At 48.7% G+C, this 23,256-nt stretch overlaps 1 protein-coding gene and 1 long non-coding RNA gene across 3 annotated transcripts in view; one reads left to right on the plus strand and one right to left on the minus strand.

The window, feature by feature from the left end:
- The window catches only part of TSPAN5 (tetraspanin 5), a 167,006-nt gene extending 159,585 nt beyond the window's left edge, over positions 1-7,421 (plus strand). The window contains exons 5-8 of the mRNA XM_006753890.2: positions 554-679; positions 2,249-2,296; positions 2,390-2,506; positions 5,254-7,421. Coding sequence (XP_006753953.1) covers positions 554-679; positions 2,249-2,296; positions 2,390-2,506; positions 5,254-5,319 — 357 coding nt within the window. The 3' untranslated portion in view covers positions 5,320-7,421. The remainder of the gene's footprint in view (positions 1-553; positions 680-2,248; positions 2,297-2,389; positions 2,507-5,253) is intronic.
- The window catches only part of LOC107183646, a 32,570-nt gene that overhangs the window by 3,325 nt on the left and 5,989 nt on the right, over positions 1-23,256 (minus strand). The window contains exon 3 of one of the 2 annotated variants that reach the window (XR_001514436.1): positions 21,141-21,252. This is a non-coding gene — a long non-coding RNA (uncharacterized LOC107183646). Of the gene's footprint in view, positions 1-21,140; positions 21,253-23,256 lie in introns of those variants that run through there. The other variant, XR_001514434.1, reaches the window with a different exon arrangement.

Here is a 23,256-nt window from a genome sequence, read left to right on the forward strand (position 1 = left end):
ATTGTGGTGATGGTTTCATAAATGTATACTTACGTCAAAAATGATCAAATTGTACACTTTATGTGCAGTTGATTGTATGTTAGTGATACAGCAATAAAACAGATTTTTAAAAAAACCATTAAGGCGTAGATAACAAAATTGTAAAAAAGGAAATCTCTCAATATCCCACCCACAGCCCCAGTCGCCTCTTTTGGACACTGCTGTTTAGTGTCTTATCCTTCTAGAATGTTCCCACATGCACTCAAACTAAACCCACCCTGTTCTAAGGGAGCCCTGCTATCAACTCCTGTCCCACCCCCACCACCACCTAACACCATGGGTCTCATCGACCTTCCAAATCACATGCCCACACACCCTTACAAACCTTCCGCCTGCGTTATTTTGGAGGCTTTGATGGGGGCTACGTAGGGTTCAGTCTGGTCTAAAAATAAATTCTGAGATGGAGGGAGGGAGGGAGCTGGCAGGAAGGGGTGTGGGCCGTTGGGGCGGGTGTGGGTGCAGTGCCTGGTGGCCTCCAGGTGGAGGTGTTCTAATTCTCTCCTGTTTGCTCTAGTGGCAGTGCTGTGGGGCTTTTGGAGCTGATGATTGGAACCTAAATATTTACTTCAATTGCACAGATTCCAATGCAAGTCGGGAGAGGTGCGGTGTGCCATTCTCCTGCTGTACTAAAGATCCCGCGGTAAGTGGGGGCAGCACATGGCCCGCCTGCCCCCCCATCACCCGGGACGGTGTGTGGGATGGGCAGAGGGGTGGTGTTCTTCTGGAAACCTCTTACCTGACTGTCGCTCCTGCAGGGCCTATAGGGCTCAGTTCTTCCCAGTAGGAGTGATCATCGCTCCTGTCCTGAGCCTTTGTGTGCCTTGGCTCATTGAAGTCCGGAACATTCCTGCCAGCAGATACCAACATTATCTTCCCTTTTTAGGTGAAATCGAGGCCCCTGGGTTTTAAGTCCCTACCCAAGCTCACATCAAATGTTGGCATTGTTCCTTCTGTATAGGCTCACCTGGGAGCTCTCTCATTGGGTTGTGGTTAGTAACCCTCTTCTTCCCGACTTAGTTGTGGGGGACACATTGGAATAGAAGAGTTTGAGACAAGAATGCTATATGGGGAGACCATAGCTGCCCAGATTCATTTGTAGCCTGTCAGTCCCCCAAGTGTGCACCCTCAGAGCTGCCCTTGCCCCCATCATGCAGATTCGAGTGGGCACTGATGAGTTCATGGCCGTTTCCCCCTGAAGGTAGAGGGTGTGCAGCTCTTCAAAAGGGGCGTGGCCTTGGGGTGGGGAAGCAGAAGTTCCCTGCAGCCCGCCCATCGCCCATCGCCCCTAGTGGGGGGCCAGCCTGGGCTGTTACTCTTGGTCTGAAGAGACTGAGAATCAGGAAGGCCTGTGCTCGCTGCTCTGGGATCTTGCCAGGACAGCTGACCTTCCCCACTGGCTGGTTTCTCCCTTTCCTCTGAGGAGGCCCAAAGGCAAGAGTGCCCGGCAGAGCCCAGGGTGCCCGCTCAGGCAGCCTCGCGCTGGCTGGCCAATGCCAGCTGCTCTGTCTCCCATTCTGCCCTGTGTTAACATTCCATCAGACAAACTCCCAAGTTCTCGGGAGGCATTATGTCTCCCCTTTCAGTGACAGATCCTCTGGGTAATGCCAAGCTAACAATTTCCGCCCACCCCCTGCAGGGGGGATAAAAACAAGCCTAAAAGAGGGGAATCCGCATTTCTGATCAGGGCTGTCGGATGTCAGAACATGTGTCCATGTGATACGTGACTAGGGTGTTCTGTTTTTAATGAAGTCACATATTCTCATTGAAAACTCATCTAAATAACATAGAAATATACGTATTAAAAGGTAGAAGTCCTTCTCCCCCTCCCAGCGCCAAAGAGAGCAAAAATGAAGCCAGTCATGATGCCCATTCAGCATGGTTTTTATCTGTCTCCACTTCCCTAAACACCATACACATATTGAGGCTGTCAGCTCTGAATCCTGCACCTCCCACAGAATGGGCTTGCTCTCCTTCCTGGTATTTCCTGAGCTTCTGTTTTCCTCATTTGGAAAAGGGCATATTTTAATACCTATTTCTGGGGATTGTTAAAATAATGACCTGGGGTAGCATATCAGAGTGCTTACCGAGGCGCCCGGTCCATCTGTGTGCCCATGCACATGGTATTACCCTGAGTGGGCATCTTCTGCTGATCCCTCCGTGGGCTTCTAACCGGCGTGACTGACACTGTCCTGTTTTCTTTCCCCACCAGGAAGATGTCATCAACACGCAGTGTGGCTACGATGCCAGGCAGAAACCAGTAAGTGGGTACCCTCTTGTCGCTTGGCGCACGGGGTGTTGGAGGAGCCTTGGGACTTGGTGCTGACGCTGTGTCTCCTCTTCCCTCGTGAAGGAGGTCGACCAGCAGATCGTAATCTACACGAAAGGCTGCGTGCCCCAGTTTGAGAAGTGGCTGCAGGACAATTTAACCATCGTGGCCGGCGTGTTCATAGGCATCGCGCTGCTGCAGGTAAGGCTGGGCTCCTTCCTGGATGTCACGGGAAGCGATGTCGGGAAAATCCTCACCAGCCCGGGCACTTTGCCGGATCACCTTAACGGTCCAGTAATTAAGACACAATTGGAGGGGCTGGGAAACAGACCCAAATTCTGTGGTATTTTATTAAAGCTCTGATTTTAGATGCAACTCTATCCTAAAATACATTAGGAAACTGGTGGGGTTTTTTTTCTTTTTGAAGATGGAGACGTTGATGGGGTCGGTGCATTTCCATGGGCTCAATAATTAATTCTGTGTGTGCCAGCTGGGCAGACAGGAATGGTCAAAAGCAGATCCAAGTGGTGAGGTTAAGGTTTTTTTGGATTTTTACAAACATGCTGTGTCCCTTTCTGCCTCTGGCCCACCTTCCCAGAGTGCTAGTGAGGGAAAGGAGTGCCCACCTTTCCTCCTGGGCAGTCCCAAGTGCTAGCTTTTTCATCCGGTGGAGATGTGATACTTTTCTTCGAACCCAAATGCGGCGCGGTGGTTGAAAGAAATGAAAGAAGACCTAAATAACGGAAAGCCTTCCCATACTCATGGACTGAAAGGCTTACTATCGCTAATGTGGCAGTACTCCTCAAATCCATCTACAGACTCAGTGCAATCTCTGAATTCAAACTGCCTTTTTTGGGGGGGGGGGAGGTTCAAAAATGGACAAGTTGATCCTAAAATTCATATGGAAATGCAAGGGACCTAGAAAAGCAAAACAAACTTGAAAAAGAACGAATTTGGAGAATTCACACTTCCCAATTCCAGACTTACTTCAAAGGTGCAGGCATCAAGATAGTGCCTCCTCGCATAAGGTTGGCATATAGACCAGTGGAACAGAATAGAAAGTCCAGAAGTAAACCCACGCATCGATGGTCAGTAGATTTTTGACAAGGGAACCAAGACCGTTCACTGGGGCAAAAATAGTCTTTTCAATAAATGGTGCTGGACCAACAGATTATCTATATGCAAAAGAATAAATTTGTACTCCTACCTCACACCATACATGAAAATTACCTCAAAATAGACCAAAGACCAAAACATAAGAGCTAAAACTATAAAACTCTCAGGAGAAAGTGCAGGTGTAGGAGAAAGTGCAGGTGTAGGAGAAAGTATAGGCGTAGCTCTTTGCGACCCAGGAGTAGGCGGTTTTCTTAGACATGACACTACAAGCACAAGCAACCAAAGAAATAGACTAATTGGACTTTGTCAAAATTAAACACTGTGCTAAAAATACTAAGAAAATGAAATGACAACCCACAAAATGGAAGAAAATATTTGCAAGTCATATCTGGTAAGGGTCAAGTATCTGGACTGTACAAAGAACAACTCAACAGTTAAAAAGTCAAACCCAATTTAAAGATGGGCAAAGAATTTGAATAGCCATGTCTCCAGAGAAGATACAAATGGCTAGTAAGCACGTGAGGAGATAGAACGTCACCACTAATTGTTAGGGAAATTCGAATAAAAACCACAGTGAGATACCTACCGCTTCACACACAGCAGGGTGGACATACAGTTGACCCTCGAACAACATGGGTTTCAGCTGTGTGGGTCCACTCATAAGCACATTTTTTTTTTCAACTGACCACAGTTCAGTTGATCTGTGTAGTTCAACTGACTGAGGTTGGGAATCTGAGTATGCAGAAAACTGACTAGTTATGTGCGGATTTTTCAACTGCATGGGATCACAGCACCCGTAACCCCCATGTTGCTCAGGGGTGAACTGTAATGATAAAGGAAGATAATAACGAGTTGTCGAGGATGTGAAGAAATTGGAACCCTCACACATCAGTGAAGGGAATGAAAATGATGCGGCCTGTACGGAAAACAATTGGCAATTCCTCAGAAAATTACAGTACCATATGACCCCGCAATTCTATTCTGAGGTATGTACCCCAGAGAATTAAAAACATGTGTTCACCCAAAAACGTATATACAGATGTTCATAGTGATATTATGCATAAGAGCCCAAAAAAGGAAACACTGCAGATGCCCATCACCTGCTGAATGGAAAAACAAAATATGTTTTATCCATATAATGGAATATTACTCAAACCATCAAAAGGATTGATGACTGGTACATGCTACAACATGGACCTTGAATACACTTTGCTATGTGAAAGCAGACTTGCACAAAAGGCCAGATGGTATATGATCCCATTCATATGAAATGTCCAGAATGAGCAAATTCAAAGGAAGTAGATTAGTGGTTGGCAGGACTGTGGAGATGGGGGGCATGGGAATGACTGCTAACAGGTACAGTTTCTTTCTGGGGTGATGAAATGTGTGGGAAACAGATAGTGGTCATCGTTGCATATCCCTGTGAGTACACGAAAAACCACTGAATTATACTTTAAAGGAATGGATTTTACAGTACATGGATTACATCTCAATTTAAAAGATCAAAGATAAGGAAAATCAGGTTCAGCTCGGCCAGCGTGGCTCAGTGGGTGAGTATTGACCCATGAACCAGAAGGTCGAGGTTTGATTCCCAGTCAGGGCACATGCCCAGGTTGTGGGCTCGATCTCCAGCAGGGGGCGTGCAAGAGGCAGCTGATCAATGATTCTCTCTCATTATTGGTGTTTCTATTTCCCTGTCCTTCTCCCTGCCTCTCTCTGAAATCCATAAAAATCTATTTAAAAAAGAAAAAGAAAAATAGGATTCGTTGGCCAAGGAAAAGCCTAATGATGTTCAGAGTTTCACTGTTTGACTCTTTTTCTTCCTTTCTCAGATTTTTGGGATATGCCTGGCCCAGAACCTGGTGAGCGACATCGAAGCTGTCAGGGCCAGCTGGTAGAGCGGAGCGCCTGCCACCGCCGCAGAACACTGGACACCCAGCCTCCCGCACCCTCCAGCGGCCCGACCGCGTCCACGCCGCACGGAGCCGTCACAGGGGCATCCTGCCATCCCACCTGACGGAGCTGCCAAGAACTTGTTTTGGGGGGTGAAGCTGAGAAATGCTGCTTACTGACAGAATTAAAGAAACAATAACCAGTATGCAAGTCGTTGCGCCGTGAATCTCTACTGTAGCCATGAATTTATGGATGGTTGGATCCTTAACCAAAAAAAGAGGAAAAGGGAGGGTGGGGAACCCCTATGTACTTGAATGTGTGGGAAAAGCCTTGTTCTCCACGGGAGCGATTGGAGGGCTGGGAGAGGCAGCGTGGCCCTTCCTCACGCCGTGGCCTGAAGATGTGATCTTTCCTGAAACCCAGCCCCTGCCCTGTGAGGGCTGGGCCACTGGCGTCCCTTCACTGGACATCGCAAGGAACTGCGACAACTCACGTCCCAGGGAGAAAGCAACTTGTCCTTGGGGTCAGATTTCCAGATCGAGTTCAGCAAGGGACGAGCCGGCACATTGGGCCTCCTGACCAGAGAAGTTGTGTATTTCGCGTGCACTGAGCAGACCCTGGGAGCACCCCGTGAGGCTGGAATTCAGCAGTACAGATCTTTTTTCTAAGGGGCCTGCGCTTTATTTACCTGTGACATCCAAGGAGAAAATGAGGCTCATGACGAGGTATTAGTTGGATACACCCTCACCCCAGCCACTCAAGTAGGTGTCGGATTCTTCAGAAACTCTGCGGCTTTGGCTTTTTTTTTTCTTGCCTTTTTTTGTTTTAGACTCCCCAAAAGCTGCCATTTCTGTTAAATTTTTAAGTGTTTCCTTACAAGCCCGAATATTAATTTTGTGTGTGTAATCTCCCCGCATGACCTGTGAATCTGAATCCACCATTCTCTCCTCCCGCCATCTCTCCGACAGCATTGATAGGTGTGGTGTGGTGTGTTGTGGTGAGCACTGGGTGGGTTCTTGCCCTGAGAGGGGTGGTGGTCCCGCCTGGCTGGGAAGGGGCCAGCTGGGCCCGCAAGATGCTTCCATGGACTCAGCAATCGCTCAGCCATACGGTCGCCATGGTCTGCCCCCAGGTTCTGCTGCGTCCTGCCCCCCTCTCTCCTGGAATGGAAGTGAACCCCTTTCCAAAACAACGCTGACACATCAGAAAGCTTCTAGTGGGGTTTTTCCCTCTTCTGGTTTTAGTTTTTTTGGGGTGTTTTTTTTTTTTTTTTAAGAGAAGAGTGCGTGGGCAGAGCTGTTTTGGTTCTCGTAGTGCAGGCGAACCATCAGGATGGCGACAAAGCACACATACTCCAAGGGGGGACGTTGGCCTCAGGTGTTCTGAGTCTGAGATGAAAACCACCTCCAGGTGCTGCCACCCATCCTGGCCCGCCTCCAGGTGGGAGGGACCCGTTTTGCCCCCAGATTTTAATCCAACCTCATCTACCGGGATGTCACTCTCCCGGGGAGCAGGTATAGTCTGTGGAGCGCTGGGAAAACCACAGGCGTGTTTCACGGTGATGACACGTTCTCCAAGGCATCACTGGGCAGCGGGCGAGGTACTTTGTGAACTTGAGCAAGGCTTTCTGCGCCCGCCCCTTGGGGCATCGCTGTGCGGCCGGTGCACGGGTGGGTCTGCTCTGAGCGAGGACCGCAGTTGACAGTACCTGGTCTCCGGGATTGGGTGTGTCTGACTCTGCGGGTATGTGTGTGTGTGTGTGTGTGTGTGTGTGTCTGTATCCTTAGCGATGTCCATCCCGTGCTCCAGCTGTAAGATGATTTTATCTCGTCTCGGCCCCACCACGGTTGTCCTGTGATGTCATTCCAACACGGAGTCAGCTCTCCGGTTGGCACGCTTGTCCTTCCTGTTCATTACCTCATCCTCCAGGGAACTCCCTCTGACCAGTTGATTCAGAACCGGGCAAGATTCCCCCCTTCGGCACATCCAGTGAAAAGCCAAACAGAAGTCCAAGTGAGTTTTAAATTTTAAGGAACCACTCTTTATTTTTTACACTTGAGAGTGGTTGTAATAAAGGCTGTCATTAATAAACTTGGTTCTACCTTGCGTGGGGTTATGTCTGTCTTCATTGCTTCTCTCTTGAAATTACAAAAGTCTCGGATGCGGTGGTTCCCAAACCTCAGCAGCCGCGTCAGAATCCCCGATGGCTTGTGGAAACCCAGATGGTTGTGTCTGCCTCTTCCCAGACTGAATTCCTGATTTAGTCCTTCTGGGGAGGGGAGATTGAGAAGGTACTGTTCTGACTGGTTCGCGGTGATGGTTTGCTGGCGACGCTGTTGCCATGTGTTTTGAGAGCACAATTTGAGAACCCCGCTCTGGTCTAGTTCTCTCGGGGGAAGGGACAGGGAACATCTTGTGATTGGGAGGGAAAGGTCTCTTGGTGCTGCTGGCTAATGGGAGACAGGCAGAGCGGAGTGTGTAGGAATCTCTGTTCCTAAGGCCATTGCTGCTCACAGCCTCCCAGAGACCACGTGGCATGCAGATCATCAGGCCTTGCCCCTAGCAGTTCTGTGGTGGGGGAGCCAGAGCCTATATATTTTTTATTTTTTTTTTTCAGAGAGCCTATATGTCTAAGAAAGTCCCATTGAAAATTTAATGCACAGTGAGGATTAGGACTCACATGGGCCTAGGTAAATGTTGATAATATTCACAACCTTTTTCTAAGAAAATAATTTCTAGTAGTCCCTTAGAGCAGGAATCTTAGCCCCTTGGAGAAATGCTGACCTAACTTTTATTTTGAGTTATCACCACAGAAGGAGACTTCTGTCTTTAGAACTGTCAGGGATTTTCTTCATAGATTAAATGAAAACAACATTTTAAGGTTCACACAGTATTTTCAGACCCCGACCCTGTGTCAGGACTGCTTTGGGAAATGTTTGCCTCATACCCCTGGATACTTGAGACCACAAATGTTACTTTGACTTTAGGGGAGTGTATCTGTGGTAATGGGAGGTCACCAGTCCCCATTTCTTGAGTTTACTTCGCTGTGCTGGAGATCATCTTATGTACAGGAGGCTGATTGTCATTCTTGCTCTCGGCAAACTCGAGGCCCAGAAAGGAGAAATATTTCAGCTCAGAAGTAAAGGGATTCAGCCTGGCTTGTGTGGCTCAGTGGTTGAGCATCAACCAATGAACCAGGAGGTCACTGGCTCGATTCCTGGTCAGGGCATATGCCCCGGTTGTGGGCTTGATCCCCAATGTGGGGCCCGAAGGAGGCAGCCGATTAGTAATTCTCTCTCCTCATTGGTGTTTCTGTCTGTCTCTTCCTCTCTGAAATCAATAAAAATATATTTTGAGAAAAAGAAAGGAATGCTTTGTCTTGAACTCAGAACTTACAGGAAGTTTCCTCTGTGTAGGTAGGCTTGGAGGAGGATTTTTCAATTTATATCTGTTATGTGACCGGTTACCACCAACATCATTGCCTCCATGACTTAAAAATATCTAATAGTGTTTTTAAGAATGAACACAGGGATTAAAAAGAATTTTGCATTATGAAACACTTGAAAAAAAGGAGATCTTTGTTTTTTTCTTTCTACCCAGGAGTGAACCTCTCACGTTTGTTCCAGCCTTCTCCCCGCCGCAGGCCCCCTCCTCCTGCTCTCGGGACTCTGAAAAGGGTCTTGGCTTTTTCTGGTTTTGCACAGTGTTCCTCGCAGGCCCTGTGCGCGCTGGGCAGGGACGCTTGCTCTGCAGTTTCTGGAGCTCCTCTCAGGGCTGCTGCCCGCCGCTGGGACGGGGCCCTGGGAAGCGGCTGGACAATGAGGAGCCAGGGGCCTGGCTGGCCCTCCCGGCTCCCTGGGTCTTTATTCCACGAAGCCCCGCTTCCCCAGGGAAGCCTGTTCCCACTCCGAGGAGGAGCAGGAAGCTCTCTGCCCGCACTCCCCAGCGAGCCCTCTCCGCAGTGGGAAGCCTGGACCTGGAATGAGGAGGAGAATGCGGCGTTTGTCTGGGAACAGGGACCCATGGTGACATCTACAGAGATCTTTATGTGACAACAGACAGGGCGGAGGTACCTGGGAGGGGCAGGGGGCGGAGAAGAGAAGCCGGACTCTGAAGAGAAGCCAAAGCCATCTTTAGAATGGCCTGAGCCTTTCTTTTTGGAAGGGTTGGTGATGAAGTAAAGTTGATCAAGTTACAGGTTGGAGGACTTCTTTAGGTGGAGGAATAAAATACACTCCATGTGGCCTGTTCATGCTGAGCAGGTCTCTCGTCAGTGGGGCGGCCCCGAGACGATGCTTGGGTCAGGCTGCTCCTGGGGTCCATGAACCCAAAGCCAAGCCCGGATTCCTCCACTGCCAGGAGCCCTCCTGCGGGCTTTACACTTCACCAGCGCAGTGCTGACACAGCGGTGTGCAAACAAGGCAGCGCTTCCCATGTTGTTGCCCTGTGTTTAAGGCGTAGTTGCATTCTATGTGGGAGAAAGACAACCTTTTAAATCGGGAGTTTATCGTGTCTTCGGTTTTGCTTTTGCAGAACTGGCTTCAACAGGAACGTGTTAATGGCCTGCCCTCTGGTGGTGATCCTGCAGAAGCCCGGGCGGCTGGAGTAGCTGCCGCAGGGCTGAAAACTGCCCATGGAGAGGTGCTGGCACTTTGCAGGAACTCGAAGGCTCTACAGCTGTATGTTGGGTCCCTTCACACACTCCTGAAAGTGGCATCGCCTGCCTTAGAGAGCTGGGGAGCTGGGTGTTGAACCCCCGTCACATCTACATCCTGATCCTGCTGCTAGGACTTCAAAGGGCATGGCCCTCCAGCCTAGACTCACAGCTCATGGAAGAGGTGGGGGTGATCTAAAATGACTCATCTGCCAGGCAGATAACTCTTTGGGAACAATGAATGGCACATTCCCATCTACTTCCTCTCGAAGCACCCGTGCCGATCACCTGGAGTTTGCTTCTATCTGAGAATTTGCAACCTTGGTTGTGACGGTGGTGAAGATGGGTAGGGTGTTGGGCCGGTCTGGATCACTGACTGTAACTTGTGTTTTAAGAGTTTGATACGGGTGGGATTGCATCTTCCCAAAACCCATGTGTTGAAGTCCTAACCCGGATACCTCAGAATGTGACTGTATTGGGAATTAGGGTTGTTGCACGTGTAACTAGGTAAGAGGAAGTGATATCCTGTCTAGCCAGTGTTCCTGTAAGAAGGCAAACTTGGGCCCAGAGGCACACACCGGGAGATGGCCAGGTGAACACGAAGGCAGAGATGGAGGGACATGTCCGTAAGCCATGGACCACTAAAGACCACTAAGAACCACCAGTGAGCCTTGGAGCCTGGGAGGCATGGAACCTGTTCTGCCTCGGCCTGCAGGACCCGACGCTGCTGACACCTGGACGTTGGCCTTCACCCTCCCGACTGTGAGACAATCCATGTCTGTGGTTGCAGCCTCCCTCCTGCTCTGGTCCTGCTGTGGAGTCGGAGGAAGCTGAGACGGGGTTTGGTGCCCTGTTGCAAATTTTCAGGCTGGAAATGGGAGGACTGCTCGGAGCTACTTTTTCACTAGAAGGATGCTGAGTGTGCTTGTGCCCCTTACTATTGGAGTGGGTGCAGTGGAACATGGCGTGGGGTGCCCTCTCCGCATTTGCCCTGAGCTCCTGGAAACAGTCTTGTCACCTTTGGTGGGACATTTTAAAATAAGCAGTGCTTTGTCTCATTCTGACTTATGATGGCAGTGCTGCAGACTATGTTTATGGGATCCGGTGATCTTAAATGCAACATGCTGGAGTGGTGAATAATCTTACCTAAGAATAGACAAACATGTAAATTGACCGTCCCTCTGCTATGCTCACCAGCCAATCAGGAGAGTATGCAAATTAACCAAAGATGGCGGTTAATTTGAATACATAGGCACGAAGCAGCGGAGCAAAGACGAAGGCCCCAGCCAGAGCAGCGAAGACTGAAGGCTCCAGCTGGAGCAGTGAAGGCCTGGGTCCTGGGTGCTGGAGGGAAACTGGTTCCGGCAGCCAGGGGAAAAGAAGGCCTGTTGCACGAATCTTCTAGTCATAGATAAAAGTGCTTCTTCCCCAGGATGTGTGCTTCCTTAAGGCTTATGACTTCGTGAAAGAATCAGCCCAATAGTTCCATGAGTCCCTGCTGCACACCAGCTAGCAGAGCTGAATCCTAACCCTAACCACAACCACAACCCTAACCAGCCATAGCGCAACCCTCAGCATAATGCAAACCCTAAGCATGTCATAACCCTAATACTAAACCTAAAACCAACCATAACCTTAACATAAACTTCACACTAATGCTAACCAACAGACTAACCCTATCAAAAACCTAATCCTAACCCTAAACCTAACCCTATCATAACCCTAAACCTAACCGTACCCCTAACCCTAATCATAACCCAATCCTAACCTTAACACTAATCCTAACCCTTAGTCTAACCATAACCCTATCCTAACCCTAATCTTAACCCTAACCCTAACCCTAAACCTAACACTAACACGAATAATAACCCAACCATAACATTACACATAACGCTAAGGCTATCCTTAACCCCAGGCTAACCCTAACCCTAAACCTAACCGTAACCTTAACTCTAACCCTGTCCCTATCATAACCCTAATGCTAACCCTAACCGTATCCCAATTGGAACCCAAACCCTAACCCTATCATAACCCTAACCCTAATGCTATCCCTATCATTACCCTAACCCTGTCATAACCCTAAACCTGTCATAACCCTAACCCTAATGCTATACATATCATAACCCTAGCCCTAACCCTAACACTAAACCTAATCCTAACCCTAACCCGAACCCTAAACCTAACAATAACCCTAACCCTAGCCAAGGGCCATCTAACCCTAACCCTAACATCTAAGCCTCACCCTAACCCTAACCCTAGCTGGGGCCATCTAACCCTAAAACCTAACCCTAACCCAAACCCTAAACCTAACAATAACCCTAACCCTAGCTGAGGGCCATCTAACCCTAACCCTAACCCTAAAAACTCTAACCCTAACACTAACCCTAACCCTAACCCTAGCTGGGGGCCATCTAACCATAACCTTAACCCTAAACCTAACCCTAACCCTAGCTGGGGGCAATTTAACCCTAACCCTAAGCCTTCCCTAACCCTAACCTTAACCCTAGCCCTAACCCTATCATTACCCTAACCCTGTCCCTATCATAAACCTAACCCTAATCCCAAACCTATACCTAACCCAAACCTTATCATAACCCTAAACCTAACCCTAAAGCTAACCTTGTCCCTATTATAAACCTAACACTAACCCTAAACTTATTGCAACTTTAACCCTAAACTCAACACTACTCCAACCCATAATGCAACCCCTAGCATTATCCTAACCCTAACCCTGACCCTAATGATAACCCAATCCTAACCCTAAGCCCACCCTACCCTATCATAACCCTAACACAGACCCTAACCCTAACCTTAACCCAAACCTAACACTAACCCTATAACCCTAACACTATTGTAACCCTAACCCTTTCAGAACCCTAAACTTATTGTAACCCTAACTCTAAACCCAACCCTATCCCTATCATAACCCTAACCCCAACCCTAACATTACCCTAACCCTAATCCTAACCCTATCGTAATCCCATCTCTAACCCTAACCCTATCCCTATCGTAACCCTAACCCTATTGTAACCCTAACCCCAATCCCTCACGTAAACCTAACCCTAACCCTCACCCTTACCCTTACCCTCACCTTAACCTAATAGTTCGCATTTACTAAAAGTTTGCTGTGTTCTAGACCCTGGCTGTAATCACTCTGCATACGCATTTGAGGAAATGTAAACTGAGTAGCCCACGTGGGAAATTGACTTCATCAAGAGCTACACTGACATCTTCCAGGTGGGGCCGAAGGAGAGCGAGGGACAAGGGCACTGGAAGAAGGCCTCTAGGAGGGCAAAGGCCTGCCCTGCCCCTCCCTTCGGAAAGCAGATGATGTCATTCCAGGGCAGGAGTGAGAAGGGGAGTGCTCTGGGGAGGGGCAGCCCCAGGACTGCCAGGATGTGGGAGTGGGGAAAGTGCTGAGCAGCAGTGAGGTCAGGACGGGGAGCCCTGGGAATTGCCGCCCACTGCCTAGAGCAGGGGTGGGCACACTTTTTGACTTGAGGGCCACAATGGGTTCTTAAACTGGACCGGAGGGCCGGAACAAAAGCATGGATGGAGTATTTGTGTGAACTAATATAAATTCAAAGTAAACATCATTACATAAAAGGGTACGGTCTTTTTTTTTTTAGTTTTATTCATTTCAAACAGGCCGGATCCGGCCCGTGGGCCATAGTTTGCCCACGGCTGGTCTAGGGCCTAGACCTACGCCAGGCCCTCAAAAACCTGCTGAGTGATAAGGGCTCATAATTGAGGCGAGTAAGAGCCACCTCACTGTGGAATAAAGAGGTGACTGATGCAAAGTAGAATGTTGGGTAAAGCAGGACACTATCTGCAGGTACAACCCTGCCATTGGACGGGAATATTTTTTAAAAAGTCATTTCAGAAAGCATTTTGCGGAAGGCAAATACAGTAACAGTTGCCACGCTCCCTCCTCTCAAGAAGTCACTGTAGCTTCACACACTTGCAAGTCACATGGCCTCAACGCTCTGCAGGGCAGCGGCAACTGTTTTCTTCTTGTTCTGGACACAGCCCCCTCCCCGCAGTGCCACTGTCCCTAGGGCATTTCAGGTCCCTGGGCGCTGGCAGGGAGAGCCCCAGCGTGTCACAGCAGGGGACGTCGCATCGAGGCAGGCGGAGGTCAGAGGGGACCCTCTTGTTCTTTCTCGGGTTGGAGCCAGGCCCCTGCAGGAGGGCGGCATCCTCAACAATAGTAGATGCACATCAGGATCCCCCAGGAGCATCAAAGCCAACAGAACACCCACACACAGCTCTTCCTCACCCCCTTTTAAAGTGCCCAGATCATTCTTTTTTTTTTTTTTTTTTTTTTGTTTTTTTTTGATACAGAATGTATAGAATATGTAAAACCTAACTAATGTGCAATAAACTTAATTGAGAGTAATTATGTGTGATGAAATGAACCATGAATTAGAAGATGGAGCAAAGCCCTCCCCGGCCTTCCCGATGCAGTTTGACACTCTGTTTGAGGCAGCGCTGCCTCTGTATCTATTATTGTACAAAAGTATATAATGGTCTCAATTATCCATGAATAAGTGAGATCATGTGGTATTTTTCTTTCATTGACTGGCTTATTTCACTTAGCATAATGCTCTCCCCAGATCATTCTAATGCCACCAGGGTTTCTCAGACTTTAAACGTTCATGAATCCTGCGTCATCTTCACTCACTCTAAATCACTGAGGTCAGGCTTAGCAGGTTTGGAGTGGGGCTGGCAGGCTCCCAGGTGACACTGTGCCATCTGCAGACCACACTCTGAAAGCTGCCCTCCCCTCCATCACTGAGTGTAAGCTATAGCATACAAAGAATGATGACAAATCCTAACTGGCGCTCCAGGGTATGCCCCGCCCCTTAGGAAGGAGCGTCTCAGGACTGTGGCTTCAAGTCCTAACTTCTGATGCCATCACTACACGGCTTCCTGCAACAAGCGCTGTGTTGACTCTCTCAACACACGGTTTTTAACCATGTGTTTCAAACATTCTACTCAGGAACAGGGTGAGAGGGCAGTATGAAGGCATGCAGAGGAGGAGGCCCGGCTTAGTCCACCAGGAGCAGAGGAGAGTCTTGAGGTCAACGAATGACTGTCATGGAAAGAAGTGGCATCAAACTGGACAGTGGAGCCCATGCCTCAATGACTCGGTCTCTAGGGAGACACTAGGAGGCGGCTCACTTGCTAAGCCTGAAGGATATCGTTGTTGAAAATACAAAATTCAGCTGAGTAAATTTTAAAGATCTTATTGGCTTGTTTCAACAATTCATGAATCGAGCAGCATCCCATCGGGCAGATAATAGGAGCTCTGAGCAGCTGTACTGCGTGAGACTTACAGGCAGGAGGGAACAAACAAGGAAGTCATACGGGGCAAAAAGTGGATTCATGGTGTCGGGATCGCTTTCCTTTAGCGGGTGGCAGGGGTCTATGGGCAGATCAGCCCCTTGGTGCTGGGCAGGAGACGCCTGCCTGACTGGTTTGGTGACATGGGCCTTCGCATAAGTGACTTCATTGTGGGTCTGCTGTCTTGTTTTTAACACTGGGCAATCTATACACCGTGAAAAACCTCTTTGGGTTCTTTTTAGAAGAAAGGGCACCCATGTGTGGTAAAGGAAGAAAGTCACGGATTGTGACTGTGCCCATTAGACCCAAGTGCCGCTTAGAGCGTGGCCACTGCTCACGGTGTGGCCTTGCACACATCACCCTCTCTCCCATCTCAGTGCCCCCTTATAAGATGGAGACAGTAATGTCCCTAAACCCTGCACATGCCTCAGACTTCACCAAATCGGCTTTCCCAGGGAGGGCCCATTCGGACTCTCTTAAGTTGTCGTACTTGAACTACCTTGAGCAGCATCTTTGCTCCATGGAATTGGCCTCTATTGTCAACCTCTATGTCTCTAGTGCCCAGATGTTTGCCAGGCTGCTGCTCTGAGAGTGTCACAGAGGATGAGAGAAACATTCACCCAAAGGATGGACTTTTATTCTGAAAAATGGATCTATCTCTACTTTCTTGTGTGTGGGGGGGTTTTTTTGTTTGTTTGTTTGTTTGTTTAAAATGAACTGACCCTGGCAACTGTCTGCCAGCCCGGGGGTGAGCTCAGCCTGAGCCTTGACAGCAGGTACCTAACCCCCCAAAGGCATCTCCCTCTGGCCCCCAGTTCTGGTGAAGCATCCAACTGGGAGGGCAAATGGGAGTGTGGATTAAGCCTTGGAAGAAATTATTCTGCTAAGAAATTCTGAGTTTCTCCCAGGCTTGAAGGATTTCTGAGCCAACCATTTTTTGAATGGCTATGTTGCCAGGAAGTAGGATCGAGGTAAGCTGAGAAAAACTTGTGGGATTGCAAGACTGAATTGAGATTCTCATATCATGAGTTTAGGTTCAAAGAGTATTAAGAGGACATTTTCTGGACTAGATGGTTACCCTTCAGCTGTCCTGCAGGGGAGAGGGAGAGGAACCTTCCCCAAATAAGAGGAAGTGGTAAGTTGCCCCAGGGCAAGGCTGTAAGGCACACATGGACACATGGAAAGCTGAAGAGGAAGGCTCTGCTTACGAGGGCACAGCCACTCACTTTGCCGTCTCTGGAAGCTCAGAGCCCAGGGTGATGGGGACAGGATGCACAGAGGCGCGGCTGTGTCTGGGGCTGTGCCCAGTTGGACTAGGCAAGCATGGGGCTTTCCAGATGACTTCTGCGGAGGTCTGACAAGCTGAGTCATTAGTCCAGGCCGTTTAGGGAGTCAGAAAGGTCGACGGCTCTGGGAGATGTCTACCTTAGACCGTGGTGGAGCTGAACAGCTCAAGTCTGCCTGCTCCATCCAAGTGCAGTGCTCTACGTGGCAGGTATGATGGTCCCTGGGTCAGAAATCAGTGGCCTCAGAAAGGATGAGTAATCACCCTGGGTGACAGGCGCAGGAAATGGCCACCTGCTTGTGCAAATAGGGTGATGGCCTTTCTCTTGGCTACATCAGGCGCTCAGGACTTAAGGAAAGTGTGAATGCCTTGGTTCCAACAGGCCAACACTTCCCACTCTGGCTGCAGATCCGAATCACCGATGGAGTTTCAAGAAATTCAGATACCCAGGGTCCAGCGCCAGAGATTTGATGCCCCAAGTTTTGGGTAAAGCACATCCTTTACCTTTTTTTTTTTTTTAAAGGGATCTGTTTTGGTGTCTCCTGAGGACTCTGAGGTGACACAATGGTGCGTGGGTTTAGGAAGAGCTGAATTTGGGGAGCACTGCAGGTGGCGGGGCTCCAGCTGTTTAGGGAGCACCTCCCGTAGTCAAGGCTCCACTGGAATGAGGACCTGCCCATGGGACATCTCTGCCTCCAGATCCCCTCAGCAGTGCAACTCCAACACACCCAAGCCAGCTATTTTTCAGGAACCCTCTTTGCTCCTCCTCTCAGTTAACCCCACTGCTGTCTTCTGCCTTGTCACCCGACCCGGGCTCTCCAGCTCGTCTTGGCTTCCAGTCTCCACCTTTCCCTGTCTGTCTAATCCTAGTTGAAACATGAAGAACTGTGGGGCTCTAAGGCCTTCCCTCCCTGCAAGCTAACGAGTTCTCCTGCCTCCATTTCACCAGTGCGGAGAGGTGGCGTGAGGCTCCTGGGTCAGAGACAGAGGACTTCATTACTCACACCCTGCTGGGCACGAGTTCCATGTTTGCAATGGTTCCTTGTGTCCGCTAGCCCCACACAGAACAGTAATTCAGGCAGATGCTGCACATACAATGAGGGACATTCAGCTTAGGAAACTCCAATCTTAGAACGGGTGTGTATGTAGTCCTGGCCCACCTTGGCATTATCCTCTGCCCACAAGGGCATTTGTTATATAAACGTCATTGAAGAGATAGTTTGAGACAAAAGTGTTCTCTTCACAGAAATGTAACAACACGATACCCATGGGGAATTTTCTCACAACAATAGGAACTCATCGCACCGAGCTATTAATCTCTTTGCTGTCGGTCTCTCCCTGTCTTTCTCTCTCTCTCCTGTTAGCAGTAGTTCTGGCTCCGGAACAAAACATAAAGCAAACATTCCAACCCTCAGCTTGCAAACTTTTGTTTTCCATTCCATAATAAAAAGTTGAAATGTCTAAGGCCCACCCCCCATCTGGGCTGCTTTACATGTCCCACCTTCTGGCTTCCACCCTCTCTTGTACGGCACCGCTGGCCCCTGGAGAGCCGAGTCCTCTCTCTACAGAACCTTTAACTCTGTTTATACCTCTGTTAACACTTGAACTTGTTTGCTTAATATAAGATGAATGAGTTTCTCATCTTCTCCCTCAAGGGACCATGTCTACCCTCTCATTCTATCCATGGTGTGTGATGTACATAATAAGTGCTCCGTTCATCTTTCTGTGGTGAGGAAGTCTGCTGGGTCAGCGAGTCAGGTTGTTTGGGGTTTTTCTGAAGTTTGAGAATGAAAGCTGGTAGCCCCAATTGTTTTAAACCTTTGGGCTTTGTTTTCATGAGTTGTTTCCCAGGCTCGTAAGCAAAACAAGTTGTCCTAGGAGATGTTGGTGCTGTAAGGATGAGCCTCGTGAATGAAGATTTTATTCTGCTCCCAGTAACAGGAAACCTTGCTCTGGGGCTTTGAACAGCAGGTGTGTGCCTTATGCACCAAGTCTGAGGGTCCTCAATACAAGGCTGGTTCTCAAGTTCCTTGGTGCTACTGACGGACGGGCTCTCCTCACCTTTCTGCCCCCCTGCCCCTAATGTGTAGGCTCTTATCCTCAGGCTTGCACTTCATGGCTGCAAGAGGGCTGCTGTACTTCTGGGGCCCATGACAACAGTTGGGTGCGGGAAAAGGAAGGAAAGGAAGAGGTGAAGGGGCCAAGGCCTTCGTGTAGGTCTTTGCCCTTTTATTCCCTAAGGATGCTCTTTGCAGGCACTTCCACAGAACCGTCACGCCAGCCTAGAAAGCTGGGGAATTGGAGCGTCTAAAGCTTTGTTAATTAGAACAGTTTTCTGTCAATAAAGAACAAGGGAGGTAGGATATTTGACAACTACCTCGTATATCTGCCACAAATGCCTTTTTAAATGTTTTTATCTTTCTATTATTATTTATTGACCCACAGTTCCTACGTGCACTGGCTGTGTAGACATTTGCGCCAAATGTCTATGTCCCTGACTTCTCCTTCCTCTTCCATGCTCTGCCTCACTTTCTCGGAAACTGAAGGTATGCTGTTTATTTGGTCAGGTTTCTTGCTGACACTATATTCCTCTTCAAATATGGCAAACGTGGGGAGCGCTGGCATTTTTGAGGTCCTGGTTAGGAACATTTAGAGAAAACAAGGTTTGACAACTGTTTCTGAGCTGTTGCTACACTTTATCTCGTGGTCGGTGCCATTCTTGCGGCCTGAGACCTGGAGCATCAGCTGTCCCAGAGGCTTTCCACAAGGGCACCACACTCCCAATGAAACATTTAGGGGCAGGGAGTTTCTCTCCCCAGGGGGCTTGGCTGAGAGTGGGTGGAAACTTCCTTGTATGAGCCTTTTTAAGTGGGGGGTTGGGTATCCTCAGACGTTGGCAGGTGCTGGAATTCTCCAAAGAGACACCTTCTCAAAGAGCCAAGTGTAATCAGCTTGAGTTAGCGGGGCCCCTATTGCATAAGCGCTCCTGACTCATGGGATGCAGGGGATGTGAGGACACTTTTGGCCTCAGGAGAAGGCCTGACTCAGCTAAGAAAGGGCTTTCTAAATTCCCGCAGTGACCACAGGGGCTGCCAGCCCTGTGAGGGCACAGGAAGGTCAACACCAGCTCCCTCCTACTAGCAGGATGGGGTGGGTGCAGGCTTGGGCGTGGCTTGCAGCTGTCTGTGTTCCTGACACTTGCCAGCCTGCAGCTGTCACTGGCCCTCAGAACATGACGTCTCTTCTCGGGGGGTAAACCATGCAAGCTCGCACAAGTCATAACAATGCTCTGGGGTCAAATATTCGGACCGCTGCGAGCCATGGCCTTTCCCATAGTGCTGCTTCTCTCCCCTAAGGACCCGTGTCCCTGCCTGCTGCCTGCATGGGAGCTCTCTATGGGGTCACAGACAGGCTTCCAGTGGCCATGGAGTTAAAGGGACTGGGGAGGGTAGGCCAGGGGGGATTCTAACAGGCTAGAGACATAGGTCCTGTCCAAAGGCGGCCACAGCCATGGCCACAGGCTGCTCTCCTAAAATATATCACCCAGGTTGCCAGGCCTCACCATTTTAAAAGTCAGAAAAATATAGTTTTATGCAAAATCATCCCAATTTTAATTCATTTTATTTATAGAAATTTCTAAAAATTTATTTGAGAGAGAAAGAGAGAGAGAGAGAGAGAGAGAGAGAGAGAGAGAGAGAAAGGAAGGAAGGGAGGGAGGGAGGGAGAGGAAGAAATATCAATCGGTTGCTGCACGTGCCCTAACTGGAAATCAAATCCTCCATCCCCCTGCATGGGATGATGCTCTGACCCAACTGAGTTAGAGCCGCCAGGGCCATCCAAATTTTAAATGTTGAGAGCTGTTCATTTTCCTCCACTTCTTTTTTCAAAATACCAAACCAAGATATATGGCCCCCCTGCCCGTTCGCTGTCTGTGGTCTGTAGGAAGAAATGGGTTAGCTGGGCCCTAGTGTCCTGGGAGTGCTACATGAGGATTGTCCTGGAAGAGGCGGCTCTCACCCCATGCCTCCCCTTTCCCTGCTCATGGTGCTGGGAGACAGTCACAGATCAGAGCGGTGGCCCGCAGGCTTGTAAGAGCTGCGCGGGTGCGGGCTTTGGTAGATGACAATGTTGGCAGGCAATTAGGCTCCAATGAGTGCTTGGAGGTGGGTTCTGTGCCCCCTCCTCCTAAGAGGCCACTCTGACCCACTGTAAGGGGGTGGTGAATAGTGAGTGGTGCAATGCCTAGGTGCCCAGCAGGGAGGTGCTGCCACTCTGCCCTTGCACTCCTCCTCCCTTGTGGTGGGTCCCTTAGGACAGCCATTCTCAGCCAGTGTGCCACGAGGATTTTTACAACACGCAATACTTCACTATCTAGTCAGGGGCTTTAACCATTTTTCCCTCAGATTGGATTGTCAACATGTGAATGAATCAAAATTACACTTTTTTTGCCAGCTCAGCAAAAAATATATTTTTGGGTGTGGCGCAGAATTTTAGTGATTGGTTTATGTGTGCCATATATGACAAAGGTTGAAAATCGTTACCTTAAGAGACGAGGGAGGGCTTGGCAGGAGCACTGAGTGTCCAGGAGGTGACAAAGATACCAGTGGATCCAGCAGGTGCCGAGAGGCCACACTGAGAAACTGACGAGGGGTCCTGACAAAGAAAGGAATTTGCTGATTTAGGGTTAGGATCTGGAAGTAGAGGCACTGACAGTTTTTAGTCTAGGAACTACCCTCGCATCGGCAAATGCTCACAACTTAGTACTTGAGGTTTGTTTTTCAAAACTGGAAACATGTCTTAATGTCCATATGTAGGAAAATGGCCAATTATAGAACATCCATACCCTTGAAGAATATGTGACTAATAAAAGGGAGGTTTGTGAAATAGAGTTTTTAGTAATGTGGAAAAAATGCTTGTGTGTGTGTAAAGGGTGTAGCTACCTGTGGCATATTACTTCAACCACTAAAACATGCACACACAGCGCAGTGGCCCTGGGGAGCCCGCCAGGACAGCCTTCTGAAACTCTTCATCACACGTCAGCCCCAGGTTTACCCAGGCCTGCGCTTCACAGAGGAAGGGACTGTCAGATCGGGTTACGAGCACCCATTTGTTCAGGTAACTGTCTAAAGGGTGTAGCTACCTGTGGCATATTACTTCAACCACTAAAACATGCACACACAGCGCAGTGGCCCTGGGGAGCCCGCCAGGACAGCCTTCTGAAACTCTTCATCACACGTCAGCCCCAGGTTTACCCAGGCCTGCGCTTCACAGAGGAAGGGACTGTCAGATCGGGTTACGAGCACCCATTTGTTCAGGTAACTGTCTCATGACTCCTGTGGCTCAGGGAAGGCACTGCCTCGGTTATCCTGGTGGGGGGAGGCGAGGGCAGGTGTAGAAGAGGGGAAGCAGGGTTTATCAGGTACTAGACCAGTGATGGCGAACCTATGACACGTGAACTCATTTTTTTGGTTGATTTTTCTTTGTTAAATGGCATTTAAATATATAAAATAAATATCAAAAATATAAATCTTTGTTTTACTATGGTTGCAAATATCAAAAAATTTCTATGTGACATGGCACCAGAGTTAAGTTAGGGTTTTTCAAAACGCTGACACGCCGAGCTCAAAAGGTTCGCCATCACTGTATTAGACTGTGGTATTTTGAAGCTCAGTGGTCACTCTGCTGTGTCACTTCCCCTAACTTCTGCTGGGCACTAGGAGGTGGAAACTGTGGATGAGAAGAGTGGAATGTGAGTTATTAATAACTTCTCCTCTACTTTTCTTACCTGCACGAAGAAGGAAATCATTGTAGGAGGGGCATGGTGGGGAGTAGGTTGCATTCTAGAACCTTAAAAAAGTGAGTGCAAGGTGAAGGAATCGTCTACTGATGGTTGGCTCCATTGAAATCAGGGATTATTTTGGATTCCTGCAGAGACGGGTCTGGAATCAGTTACTCAGGTTAATATTCCCTCCCCATTGTTTACCCTGATTAGGATGGCTCTTGGTATTCTTGGGTTGAGTTGCAATCTACATAGCTTTGTGTATCTCAAAGTACAATTCAACCTCCACTCCTTCACAATTTCTAATTATAGGTACTTGTCTGATGTGCCCCTGCTGGACATGGCAGGGCTGAACACTGTGAGGCTGAACGGAACAGCTATGGGTCGAGGACAAGGTGAGAAGGTGGCCAACCTGCTCTGGTCCTAGCGGAGCAATGCTGACCTTGGGGGAGCCTTAGGAGAAGGGGTTTGCATATGAGTGTATGGCCACCACACGGGCAGGGACCTAGCAGCAGGTGTGGCTCTGTTCTGTACATGGCAGTACTTAAAAACAAACCAGTTAACAAAAACACCATGTGACTAGAAGGGAGGCCTATTTTTAAAGTAGGTATGGTTATAAAATTCAAAGTGAACACTCATAGAAGGATATATTTTTTACAGTAATCTGAAGGTACACCCAGAATTTCTTTCCCTCAGAATTCTTTGGGATTCCTGGGAGTCAGTAAGTGACAAAGTAACTATACAACAGTAAGTGTTGTCTCTCAATTTTACTTGAAAATAGATTATATATATATTTAAAAGATCTATTGTTACATTCAAAGTTTATATACTAGAAGTCTGGTTAAAGCTTTAAAAAATTTTATCTGAAGATAACAGAA

This window comes from Myotis davidii, unplaced genomic scaffold (genome assembly GCF_000327345.1).
Source record: "Myotis davidii unplaced genomic scaffold, ASM32734v1 scaffold252, whole genome shotgun sequence".
Classification (NCBI taxonomy): Eukaryota; Metazoa; Chordata; class Mammalia; order Chiroptera; family Vespertilionidae; genus Myotis; species Myotis davidii.